The following is a 14,567-nucleotide window of genomic DNA, read 5'->3' as shown; positions in this document are numbered from 1 at the left end:
TTGGCCCTGAGACTTATGATGGTCATAGCAAAGGCAACTTTTACAGGAAATTGCCGACGTCTCAATTGAAACGGCAACCCTGTGCCATGGCAACTTCACCCCATTGGCTAGTACAGTTACACAAGCAACTAATAAACAGACACTTAAGCCGCATATATATATATATGGGGTAAAGTAACATCATCTCCTCCGAAACGGCTCGCTCCCGGGTTTAGCCAATCACACCGTTGCATTCCGTAGGACCGTAGCACGCAATTTTGACCATTCGCGTCTTTTTGGGACTTTAATTAGCCGAGATATTAATTAAAAACTAATTTTCCCCTACGTTTTCCCTCGATTTTCCACTTTCTTTCGTGGGTTTTACCTATTACAGGGATTTGGCTACGTACCATTTTTTTTTCCTCGAATATCTATGGAACGGCGCCGAGTTGAAATTCGAGACGCGTATCCTCGGATTCCGAAAAGTTCTCCGAGCCCATCGATACCGTTCTCATCTTCGTACGACTTTAATCGGCTGAGATATTAATTATAAACTGCGGAAACAATAATTTCCGCGCTCATTTTTCCAAGTGGCAACAACAAACTATCGGCGACACCACACACTTTAGCCACTTATATATATATATAAAAACATTTTCCGAAATTTTTAGTGTCTCTATAGGGTTGTAGGCTACAATGTTGTCGGAAAAATTCTATCGCGGTATTAAAATGTCCATAAAACTCTGCAAGCAAATTTTAAAGAAGAAAATATGCAGAAATTAAATAATGAATAATCTTCATGAATGCGTGTATGTTTCTCTCATTGTGGAAAAACAGCGGTGCCTGGAGCCATCAAATTTTGAATAACGTAGTTCTCCACCGGAACATGGGCGCTTGGAAGCCCGAATTTGGAATTTCAAATTTGTTTTATTATCTATTTCACATTTTATTATACTTTAACGAATTTTCGTTTAACAGACTTAACAATTTCAAATCGAGCAATGGTTGTAACGAGGAATAAAACATTTTTATCTCCACTGCGCGAGACTGTGTATCGGAAATTCTAAAGATATACTGTTTTTAAATATTTTGTAATATTGCTGTTGAATCAAATTTTATGTGGCGTAAGCGCCAAGAATGTGATATTTAATAAATAAAGGAAATACACAGATCGTTAGTAATCAAACGTTTTTCAAAGTTATCTTATTTAAAAAAATTGAACACTGAGAAAACTGGTAAACTGAGAAAAGACCGAGGGGGGGAAAAAAAACAGAAAAATGTATTTTAACGCTTAACGCTGCATTGGGAATTCTAAACGTATACTGCTATGCTGCTTTTAAATTTTTTGTAATTTTCCTATTGAATTGTATATGGCGTAAATGCGAAGAAAATGATGCTTAATAATAAAGCTAAAAAGACAAACAAAATGAGTTAGTGGGATTGAGTGTACTAGCAGGCTGTTAGACTGCGCGCTTAGCAATAGCGTAAAAAACCTTAACAAACGCTTTCGGACGAACTTTAAAATGTAAAAAACCGTTCTCCTTTTTGTTTGTTTGTTTGCTTGCTTGTTATTTCTACTTAATTCATTCTGGCACGCAGTTTAATATATGGATAAGATAGCACTTGTGAGGATTTATAAGGACCACCACCATAAACTACTCTTAAATTATTTGTCGCGCTCCCACTGCGTCGCAACTTTTAGCAGCCATTCTATCTATCAGCCATCAAGCAATAATTTTAAAGTTTTGTAGCCTTATCTGCATTTAAAACATCCTTTTTTAATGTCACCCATTCTGATACTTGTACAAATTACTTTCCCGTGTAACACAAATTAACTAGTCTACGAACCATGAACTTTACTGACACCGTTAACTATATCTTCCTCCCGGTAAGTCTAAAAACAAATCACTTATGATAAGTAACCGCCTGCTCTTGACAAAAGTTACTGCCATGCAGTTACTAAAGTGTTATTACTCAGCTGTCGGGGGGCCGTGCGGGTGACAGATATTGCGGAAGCCGTGCAGCTGCTTCGGAGCGAAACGGAGAAATTGCATTATGGGATTGCGGGGAAGAGGATGATGGGAGGGAGGAAAAGAAGGTATGATATCACAGTATGATCCTCATAGTCCCCCATGCATGTAATCTTATTATTCCTGTAGTCTTTCTTTTATTTCCCTCGTTATTTCCACTTGTACTAAAGAAAAATCGTTTAATACAGTACAGTTCTAAATTTAAAGTCTCCTAATGACATCTTAATTAAGAATACTTTTTTGTTTGTAATGATATGCTTTTTAACAAATAATGTAAATACATTCTTGTAAGGTTTCTCTGGCTATTGTAAAACGTATCTGTTATTTATACAGAACATCTGTTATTTATACAGAACTTGAACCGAATATCTTACACTCCATTATAAAGTTAATTGAAAGATGACAACACTAGTAATGTAAACGGTTTATTTAAAGGGGGGAAAATAAAATGAAGTTTTTGAATATTTTATTGAGAAATGCTACTTAAGTTGAAAACCTGTGTATTTAAACATTTAAGTGATTACATACAGCTCTAAATTTGTGATTTAGATCTGAGATGAAAGCAGAATGCATAATTTTAATTGTAAAGACAAAACATTACAGATCTTTCACAAGCAATCCCATAGGCTCTAAAACCGAAAATAATACCCCACAGCAGATCAATGCTATATTATAACACATTTAAATATAGTACAGCTTAAAAGATAAATTTTGTATGTACAGTATTACTATTAATTACTAGTATTAAAAATTACCATCTAACGATAAAGACTAACATTATCACTAGCATTAAAAAAAGTAAAACACAAATAAGACATAGAACCAAAATAAAATTTATCTTTAGTATACAATATTATTAGTCCAAAGGGGCAATTTGCCCAGAAGGGCTATTAAGTTCATTTTGGCATTTTGCGTCGTCCACTATAAAACGGCGTTTCACTTTTCAAATTGTTGCCACCAAACATTAGATCCCTGCATTATATTTACAGAAATAAATAATGAAGAATCTGCATGAATGCATGTATGTTTCTCGCACTGTAAAAAATCACCTAGAGACATCAAAGTTTGAATAACGTAGTCCTCTACTCGAATATGGACATCTGGAAGCTCAAATTTGGAATTTGTTTTATTATCTATTTCATATTTTGTAAAACGTTAAGGAAGTTTTGATTCAGCGATTTCAAAGCGAGCAATGGCAACACTGTGCAGGAAAAAGAAAACATTTTTATCTCCAGCGCGCGAGACTGTGTATCGGAAATTCTAAAAATATGCTCTTTTTAAATTATTTTGTGATATTTGTGTTGAATTTAATTTTATGGCTTAACTGCTAAGAACATGATAGTTAATAAATAAAGGTAACACACAAATCGTTAAAAATAAACTCCCCTTTGGGCTAATGTAAAATCTGAAAGTTTTCAAACGTTTTGCTTTTAATTTGATAGTCTTAAATTTATAATTCTTGTACTTTGGATTTAAGCTGCCCACAGATTTAAGGTAAAAACGAACCAGTTCGCTTTATAAATTCCTTCATGAAGGCAATCCTCTCTTTTAGGCAAGTAGCTTTCGTATTCTGTGCCATTCTGAATAAATATCATTATCTATATCATTTTAATATAAAATATTATTTTTACTGTAATTATGTGAACTAATTTTATGATAGTTATAGTTAAAATTTTATACTGGTTATAATGTAGTTTAAGAATATGGATTATTATAAAAATACAGAACGCATAGAAAACGTGAAACTCGTAAAGCGTATAATATTCCACAAAGTTGTTCCACGAAATTATCCTTCCTAATACAGATTGCTTTCGCTTACTTTTTGAAAATTATTTGGCTAAGCAGTCCACATTTTGGTACTTCTAAAAGTAAAGAAATATTCTATCTTATTAGCCTAGGAGACGGTAGAGTAATGTAAAACTGCTATACTTGCACAATATACTATCAAGTACAATTCGAAAGAATATCAAAACATAAAAATTATGCTTTCTACACAGCCATCATCATGCCAGTCAAACATCATTCCAAATAACCCACTCATATTTAATTATGGCTTTAAAATTCACATGATGAGATACTGAGACCATTACTCTAATGTGCATCACCGTGTTAGGGTCCATTCTCTCTTGTCACGAATTTTATAACTTATAAAAACTTTTTTTTTTTTTAATTTGCAATACAGAAGTTTGGGTTCATGCTAAAACCATGAATTTTGAATAAGCGTATAAGAGGAGTCTGCTATACTACGTATGGTAAGCTGTCTGGTAAGATATTTTGAAAGTATGAGAAATGCAGGTAATCCCATATTATACTCGTATATTCATTATATTTCCAAAATCTACGATGTTATTGTACAAATTTATATTATTCAAAATGGAAAATGGATCAAAATGTAAATAAAAAAGCGATTAGGTCCAAAAAATAATTAAATTGTCCTATTTATTTTTATAACTATTTGAAATATGCTTATTGTAATTATCGATAACTGGACAAAGTTTATTATAAATCAGTGCTAAATAAGGTACTTATGCGCGCTAATTCCCCTCTCCAATTATCAACAAACATCAGTAAATAGGAGCGTTTTCTTTGTGTTAAATTACTTAGTTGATGAAAATAATATAAAAAATTAGGATTCTAAGAGCTGTTTATTATTAACAGAATTTTAAAAAGTAAAATAATAAAAACAGTGACAAAATGTTTCTTTTGGGCTAATACGTCAGCGAGCTAATGCAGCACTGTAATTAAATACAAAAGTAAATAATTGTTATTATTAAATTTTATTAACATACGTATTTACTTAGTAGATATGTACGCCTGTTAATGGTTTTGAATTACTAAGACTTACTAACAGCATATCTTTAATAGCAGCGTAAATTTTGTGTTAGATCCTACCTCTTTGATATGCAACAGTATCAAAGCAATTACTGAAAGTTCTTGATTCAAATATTTTTTCACATGCCCTCCCATTAAATGCTATACTTCAGTAACTTCACCCTATTTTCGCCAGCAGTTGTGTGGAAAGCAAAATAGGATGAATTCTAATCAACCTTTTAATTATTATTTTGTTCAGTAATGTAAAAGCAGTAGTCCACAAAAGTTTACTAAGATATGGTCTAAGTCAGCTGATGCTGTAGCGATGGTCCTTTGGGATAGCTGATTTGCTGCAGCTTAAGCATAAAATTGCCTGGACTAACCGCGATTGAGTTAAACTATTTCTATAAAATCTTTCCCTAAGTAGTAACCAGTGACTGCTATGCACTTTTGTAAATTCTTCTTTTAGTTATCAAATACTTACTGTAGACTATTTAAGACCTTTAAGGCGCTCGCCGTATGTTTCATGAAGAATGAAAAAAAGTTTTTTCGAAGTAGCTTTGATTATAAAGTCGTACTGATTTAGATTTGGGCTATTGTGGATGGAGACCATAGTCAGTAATATATTCGGGCAAATACTGCATCACGGCTTCTTCCCATGTGAGCTCATACATTGTCATGATGGAGATGCCAAGAAAGGTAGATCTTTCTTCGATTCTTGGAACGTCTCTTGGATCTGATCTTGTCATCAAAATCGATTGGTAATATTGCACTGAAACTTTTATTTGATAGGCTTCCTTCCTTTTAGCTTAATTGTTTAAAAATGTTGTAAAATAATGCAATATATACCTGTCATTTCTTTTCTGTATCATCCCATTCATTTTTGTAGAAGTTTAATCCAAAAAGAAAGCAGGATTTTATAGCTTGCATATTGCTCGTTGAGAATAGCAACCCTTTTGGGTAAAGGCATAATAGAAATGTGATTACTTTCGTTACTATCAATGGCGTGAGAATTTGAATATCTTACTGTCATCTAACGAAGGAATGTAGGTAATATAGGACTATTCAAAAATATAGTTCTATTGTAGTTTATGTAATTGCTTTACCTATTTCAGCAAAATAACAGTCCCTTTATTTACTAAATAGCATACGTTTTGTGTAGGTCTATAATTTAGAACAGAAATTCGATCAGCAATTGAATCTAGTTCAGAATTCTGTATGGCAGTCTTCCATAAAGTTTTGTAAAAATTTCCCTGGAAAGTAGAAAAGTGCCAAAAACTAAGAAATGATATTTTCAAAAGAAGTTACAGATTACTATAATGTTTTTAAAATCTTCTCATTCTCAGCTAGAAGTTTTCTCTCTTGGTCTCAAATCAAAAGAATGGTAACATAATGAGGGCAATACTAAAAAATTTCTTTTAAAGAGAAACTATTGAAGCCACTACTGACGTCTTAAATGCTTTCTAACTTGTCTTGTGCCCGCAAAAGAGATATTTTTTATGCAGGCACAAAAACCACCTTTTAAGTGGTTGACCAGTTTACACATACTCGTATAAATTTTAAATAATATCACAAAATATCTTTACTTCTTAAGAAAATGGCAATGACATATTGAATTTATAAACAGAAATGGTATCAAATTCTCATTCCTGTGACAAGAAAAAAGCAAAATGTGTCGCTCAATATAATTAGTTAAATGAGAAACGGGTGATGATGAACGACAACTTTCTGTATGTATGAGATAATAAGTAACCTAAATAGCATTTATATCTATATGAAAAAAAAACGAACCCATAAAAAGTGTTTTGGAAATCAATCTTCCACAGTATTCATTTTTAAATAAAAAAAAAGAAAAAGAAGAAGCCAGAACAAAGATAATAAGGATGTAAGATTAAACCCTGAAAGAATTAAATGAGAAAATAAAAATGGATACCACATGATGCAAAAAAGATTTCAATGCATTTCATATTGGACAAGATATTTTGAGCGTCATTTACAGCACTCTTATTATTTCTTACTCTTATCTAGTATACTAAATTGAAATAAAAATCTTAATTATTTATATAAAGCAGATAAGAAAATATATAAACATTATACGTTAATATAGGTTTTCTGAGATTCCATGGCATGCTTTGCAACCCAGCGCTTCAGAAGTCCACCGGTGACTCGAAAGAAGAATGTGTTTAGTTGCAACTGTAGTCGCTTATGCAGTGCTGTTTTCATGGCTTCGAAAATGTTTGCATTCCATAGCCCTTTTTCAGTCATCAAAATACATGAGATTCACTGGGGAGTAAATGCAGGTGTGAGACATTTAGATTTTATATATCGTTGTTGCAATCATTAAACTAGCAGTATGAGCGCAAGTATTGTCATGCAGTAACAATACACCCGAAGACAAAAGTTTGTCGTTCACTCCTGCTTGGAAGGCGAAAATGATTTAAAAGACATCTGCATAATACTTACTTGTCACTATTGCTCCTTTTTACTTCCTTGTTGTAAAAAGGAAGTATTGTAATCGCGAAAAATTTCGGGTGTCATATTTCAAAGAAAATATCGATTTGACCGCTTTCCAATGCAATTTAATGATGTTTTTGCGTGACATCCGCAAGTAAAAACAGAATAAGGATTCTTTTAACCCCAAAAAATTATAAAACTGATTTAAAATGAATTCTAAAGAGAATTATTCGTGGCGTCTGTGCGTACGTACTTATCTCGCATAACTCAAAACGAGTAGCCTCAGAACGTTGAAATTTTGTATGTCGGACTGCTATAACATGAAGATATGCATCTTGTATTTTGATTTTGGTAGCAATCGGCCGCACCAAACGTATATAAGTATATATATATATATCCATTCTGTTACTCGGCTCAGTGAGCTCAGTTTCTTTATTCTTATATGTTTGTAAATTGTGCATTTTTTGCTTTAAAAATGATTGTATTATGTTGTTCTTATCTTCCGGTTAAGGTTCCTTTGCCTTAGTAAATCTGCATGCAATATTTGTGGAGTTATCAACAATTTAAAAGTTATTTAGGTGCAGCTAAGCCTCATGAATTTTGCGGTGGCGGACATGTTTGTTTACATTTCAAACTTGGCAAACTAGCGGATTTGCCAATCTAAAGAAACTAAGCTTCGCAGAAACAAAGATAATGCCTTCTTCTATTATTTTATTATTTATATTAAATCATGCTTAATCCATTCTGGAATTTATTCGAGGAAATAAGTGTTTCAGATTTACTTCGTAATTTTTAATATAGATATTTTGAGTTTTTAATTATTTTAATTTGTCGAAAAGTGAGAACTAAATTAATTGAATGAGAAATACTGAATCATCTGTGAGAAACTTTTTCTTTTTTGTTTTGTTTGCTTAATTTCTTTTATACATCTTTTTATACATCCTTTTAGATTTATTATAATATTTGAATAGAACATGTGGCAACGATTAGAGAATTCTTCAAATGATGTAAATTTATATGCATTCTGAGTTATAATATGGACGAAATGTAACGCTGTTAAGTGAAGCTAGCGCCACAGTGTCGCTATGGTAAACAAATGTAGTGAATTTTAAAGAGTGCATTTATTCTATTGTTGTTTATGCGCTCTCGACGAAGTAGATTTAATTCAGTCCAATAAGTTTAAATGAAATGCAAGAAAAAATGCATATAATTTAATATTCTGTGCAAGGAAGCCATGTGGTGTATACATAATTTTTTTTCATGTAATGATCCAAAATTGCACTATTAGTATCCCAGAAGAGAATAAGTATGACTCTTCCTGCTGATGGGATGAGCTTCTCCACAGAAGTTTAAATTTTCTAAACCAGTCATACACTTGCTGCAGGGAAATATACCAATCATAGTACTTTATTTTCTCTGAAGGTGAATTTCAGTACATTTAATACCTTCACAACTGAAAACAGACATCACGGACAGATGCTTTAGTGCTGTGCATGTCGACAATGAAGCGGCCATCTTTGCACTAACGCTGCTTCCTCTTTCAGAGGTGCGTGTAATAACATATTGCCACTTACCGGTCATTCTTTGGAGCACAAGGTTAACTTTTGGCAACTTATAAATGAATCATATATTTTTGTTGGAGTTTTATTGCATTTTAAAGTTTTCATTTGAATTACCTACATAGCTGTTTATTTCAAGTATTTTTTGTGTAGTAATTTAATTACGTTTTCTTCCTAGGTTTGTCTTGGAGACTTGCTGTAGATGCTTATTGGTTCATTGACGGGAAATCAATGCTCATGGACAGTAAAATACCTGTTAATCTCATTGGAGCTGGAAATATGACAATGGCAGTATCCACGTGGAATACATCACTGAATTATTTAGCTTCAAATAGCATTCGTAAGTATTTTGTTTTCTTTCGCCCAAATAAATTTCAAAGCATTATATCAGTATTTATACATTTTCAAGTTCAAAGCGCATAAACATAGAAATAAAACCATTTAAGTACATGTACAATCTCTGTACGCCACCTCAGTAAAAAGAAACCTTTGATATTTGGATTTAATCTTGTTGTCAAACCCCCTCTTTTTTAAATTTTCGAGTCTTAATTACATTTTTTTCTTCCAAGTATTTGTCAGTAGCTCTCTAAGCTGTGTGAAGAGCTTTGATGCATTTCTAAAGATTTGTTGAACGATGCTTAAATTATGTAAACGTAAATTTATTATGGTATGCATATTTTTTCCTGATATCACTATAATTATAATATAAGGATAAAATGCTTGATTCCACCAACTCTGAAAACTATTCGAGATTTAAAAGTATCAAATGTTGGATCTTTTTTTTTTTTTTTTTTTTTTTTTTCCATCATCCGAATCCTTTGAGTCTCAGCCTAAATAAACCGTTAAACGTTTTTACTGAGAAGTTCTGAAAGATTAATTTTATTGATGTTCAATAGAAGCATCATTAAGGGGAGGAAAGGCTATTATTGCAATTTTATTAGTACTTCATTCGCCAGGGTCACTTCGTGGCGACCTTGATTGTCACTTGTTTCAGTATGGTATTTGACGAAATCTGTTGGAACTTTCAAGTAAGAATGCAATGCACATTGACAAAATTATTATTGAATCTTGAATTATCTATTTAAGATTCTGGACTTAAATTATTTAGTCTACAAATAGGATATTTGTAGCCACTCATGCCATGTTATATAAACGTAGCAGACTCTTGACTAATTGTTTATGAGTTGATTTATTCAGAGACGGTTGCTGAATGTTGAACTGTTAACTGAAATTTTAACTGCTTGTTTTGGAGACTTCCTGAAATTTCAAAATGCTGCCAAAATTTGTTAGAGAGATAGCCTTGGATAATCAAAAAGTTTATTTCTGAGAATTTTTTCCCTGCATTCTCTCTATATAAATTATGAATAAATAATATTATTCATCTCATTTATTCATAATTAAATATGTGTTTGGCAGTTAAATTTTAGCGGGCCTTTACTTTTTTAATGTACAGAATCAGCTATGTTTTTCTTTTAAACTACTGACTTTGAAGTTTAAGTTTGGCTAAACTCTCTTAGTATTTTTTACTGTTTTCTGTTAGTTATTCACAATTAGTGTTTCTTTTTTTATGGATTTAATGAACGTGAGTTACTACATGTTATATAATATCAGTGAAAATGCTTCTTATTTCTTAGTAAGGTTATTACGTTCTAAATGAATGTGCTTTATTCTGGAAACTTTTCAAAATGGCGTTATGTGATTTAAGCTATGCACTCGAAGCATTGACTGAAAATAACCTGACGCGCCAGGGTTTCAGAACATGGTGGAAATTTTTAAGGCAAAGGTCTAAGGAGAGATTTTTTAAGGGGGAGCTTGGGCTTTTATGAGTTTTGCATATTTTGTAATACATAATATATTTTCCTCTCTTTTCGACGAGAGCCTAAATGGCTTCGGTCTTTGTTCATTCAAGTATTTTTCTGCAAGATATCAAATCTGATACAAATATATTCAATATTTTTTAGAAAAGTGTACCAACTTAACATATTACCATAAATTATATAGAGATATTCGAATTGCGTTAATGAATTTAATAATGAAATTAATCCTCGTACTTCATTTTATACACAGTGCGGGCATTTTCAAAGAATTAAATATATGGCGACCAAATTCGTTTTTAAAATCGCCTCATTTTTTCTGCCTAGAAGTTCCACATACTTTTAAATGAGTAAATGGAATGATAAAAAAAAATCTGAAAGGTTTCAGATTTTAAATTGCGTCCAAAGGGACGCTTTTTTAACGCTTTGTGTGTTACTTTTATTTATTAAATATCATGTTCTACGTACTCATTCACTTCAGCAGCAATATCGCAAATTAATTTTAAAATGAGCATATCTTTAGAATTTCCGATACAGAGACTCGCGCGCTGGAGATAATTTTTTTTCGCAAAGTATTGCGCAGTTTGCGTATTTTCCTTTCTTTTCGCTTTGAAATCGTTTAGTTTATTTGTAAGGATTATGTTAATTTTATTAACAGTTAAATTTTAAGTTATACTTCCGGCCAGAAGGTAGTTTTAGAATCACCTCTGAATACATAATGAGGTAGAGCGGTATTTAACAGCGAAGTTCTATTTGCTTGGAGAGAATCAGAGTTTCTGATTAGCGCGCGTTCGCCTTTTGGGTTACTCTCTCTCAAAGCTGTTATTACGCTCGGCCGTACTCAGGCCCTTGATAGCTTCGTAGTTAATTAGCGTTAAGGGGCCAACTCGGTTAGAATCTTGATAGCTTCAGCTGTATCTCTTAGTTTAAATTAGTTTTAGTTTACTTCTTAGCCTCTTGAGTTCAAGCCCAAGTGTCGGCTTTCATTTGTACACTGCAAGACGGAGTTCTGTTAAATCTTATCTGAATAATAAAGGGTTGTTTACCCTTCCATCTTGTTGTTTCTTGTCACACGAACTTAAGCGATTATTCGCTTAGCAGTTCTTAAGATTCTTCACGTTCAACTGTAAATTAGCATTTACAAAGTGAGGAACCCTATATATTAATCAAAAATTCGTTGAAGTGTTACAAAATCTGAAATCCATAATAAAACAAATTTCAAGTTCAAATTAGGCTTCCACATCACCATATTCTATGGAAGATTAGGTTATTCAAATTTTGATGGCTCTAGGTACCATTGTTTTATCACAATGCGAGAAACATGCATACATTTATGCAGATTCTTCATTATTTTATTTCATTAAATATAAGAGAGGGCGATAATATATGGCGGCGACGATTTGAAAAGTGATACGGCCTTTTAAAGCTTTCGACGCAAAATGCCAAAACGAAATTAATAGTCTTCAGGGCAAATTGTCCCTTTGGACTAAAAAGATAAAAAGAGAAAAAAAAAAAAAGAAAAAAAAGAGAGAGTGTATTATGAATATAAATTTCTATATCTTGGTGTGTATTTCTCTCGTTAAGAAGAGGTGCTTCCTAAACTCTATAGTATTACTTATCGAAATCTGAAGCCAAATTTTCAAAGACTTTTGGTGCTATAGAAAAAAAAAAAAAGAATTTACTGACTGATATTCTCCTTCTATAGTTTTTATTTTTTAAGTTTAAAATGAGTTTTCATTAATTTTTATTATTTGCATTTTCATCATCATTTATCTATTAGCTTCTTCAGTTATATAAAATAGTTTACAAATCAGTCGTAAACATTCTCATTTTGTGTTTTAGTTCTAAATGAAAGACGAAAAAAAAATAGCCATCAATCGTGTCTTGGAACCAGTTTTATGTTTTTCACAACGAGCTTTATTTCGAATCTTCATATGTGTTTTTAATATTGTGCTGCGCTTACATACTATGTATCTCTTCAGAAGGGCGTACCATACAGAAAACGTTGTATATATTCGAGAGCAAATGGTGTGGTCTTATGAATAAATATACTTTATTTTAAATTTATATGTCATTTCTGCCTCCCACGCACTTCAGCACTACTCTGTACAATGCGAAAATTTTAAATTACGCTCGAGAATTTATAAACTGCAACATATATCAAAATTGCTTAACCGACTAATCAAATGAAATTTTCGAATTTTAAATAACTGTGGCATTAAAAAACCCAAAGCCATAAAAATTGAAATCAATTTTTCCAGTTTCGTACCGCCAATTAAAAAACAGGCTAGCTAAATAACATCAATACTTTGCGTGGATAGATACTCATCAATATGTGTATCCTAATCGAAACGAGAATTTTATTTTTTTCCTCTGATTTATTTATATAGAACATTCCCAGCCCTCGAAGCGAACAAAATCACTCCGGAATCAATCACTGGGAAGTTAATTAGAAATCCCTGGGTTGTTTATGATACTGGGAAGGAAGAAGCGGTAAAACCTCGATCCCCACACATATCCGCTTCTCCAATCTCTGGAGCGCCCGTGGATTCATTTCCGCCTTGGTCCGCGATGTATTTTTCGAAACATTTAATTGTCGAGCGCGATCCCTAGACTCTGAATCTCCCCTCCCTGGTTTTTGCACCCCTTCCCAACTAAACTTTTTCCTCTTCGTTTATTTCTTAGGCTGGCCAATATCCGTTTTCCCAACGCTGGGGAAAGCAGTCTTGGAAATGAATCTGCGCGATGTGGACTCCTCGGGGAAAGATTCTTTCTTTGGCTTCAACTAGTAGTTTACCAGTAAGGTTGTTTGGTTGGTTTGCGTTATTCTACAGAAAATAAGTTCTAACTCGCGTATTAGTTGCGATAGTAAGTTGTAAGAATCCATATCAAACCCGATTAAATAGCAATTAAGAAGGAAGGCCAAAGGCTTCGACCGTTCATGGTGAAAATTCATTTTTCTTTTGCAAGTCGATGCTCGGTTGATGGAAAAAAGTACAAAGCAATCCCTGATTTGTTTACATTGCAAAACATCTTACTTTTGTTGATAAACTAGGTATCTACGTTATTCCAAATAGCAGGCCTCGTGAATAACCATGAGCAGATGCACTTGTGGTTACTGTTATTCGGAGTTCAAATACTAATTATATTGTAACGTGAATATTGATTTCCTAATATTTAATAAGAATGTAATTAATCTGTGAATATCAAATGAATTCGCGAATAAAAGCTCTGTCCCTTATTATTTTTAATACCTACTATAACTGTGTGAATAGTTTTATTAAAATAATTTCAAATTCAAATAAATTAGATTACTATTTCATTAATAACCAAGAACAAATGATTTACAAGATGCAGTCAAATCCCTCTTAATCGAAGTTCACTGCCTAGAATACCGTTTAGCCTAAGCGACGGGAAAAAAGTACACTGAATCCACTTGTACCCAGAAAACCTGACATTTCGACCACTCTCGAATCCATTTGAACGATGTTTTTGCGTGACATCTGTACTCACGGACAGAATAAAGGACTGTTTTATCCAAAATGGGTTTAAAATGGATTAAAAAGGAGATTTATTTCCCTTGACGTCTTGTACGTACGTACTTAGGTATGTATTTATATCGCATAACTCAAAAACGATTAGCCATAGGACGTTGAAATTTTATGAGACTGCTATAACATGTAGTTGTGCACCTCCTTTTTTCGTTGCAATCGGCCGAATCAAACGTGTATATATATTCCCACTCTGTTACCAGACTCAGTGAGCTTAGTTTTTCTATTCTTATATGTTGGTAAATTGTGCATTTTTTGTTTTAAAAGTGATTAAATTATGTTATTTTTATGTGCCGGTTAAGGGTTTTTTATTTTTTTTTAATCTAGTTATAAAATTATCAAAAGTTAAGGTCGCGAGTTAAGCCTAGC

General features: G+C 32.6%; 1 protein-coding gene across 1 annotated transcript in view; it reads left to right on the top strand.

Annotated features, from left to right (window-relative positions):
* LOC146996154 (uncharacterized) overlaps positions 1 to 14,567 on the top strand; it is a 573,172-nt gene that overhangs the window by 548,092 nt on the left and 10,513 nt on the right. The window contains exon 5 of the mRNA XM_085821375.1: positions 9,012 to 9,173. Within this exon, the coding sequence (XP_085677501.1) occupies positions 9,012 to 9,173 (162 nt within the window). The remainder of the gene's footprint in view (positions 1 to 9,011; positions 9,174 to 14,567) is intronic.

The sequence above is a fragment of the Stegodyphus dumicola genome, chromosome 7 (genome assembly GCF_044657685.1).
Source record: "Stegodyphus dumicola isolate Sdum_Otavi_A_Nest chromosome 7, ASM4465768v1".
NCBI lineage: Eukaryota > Metazoa > Arthropoda > Arachnida > Araneae > Eresidae > Stegodyphus > Stegodyphus dumicola.
This window is presented reverse-complemented; position numbering and strand designations above follow the sequence as displayed.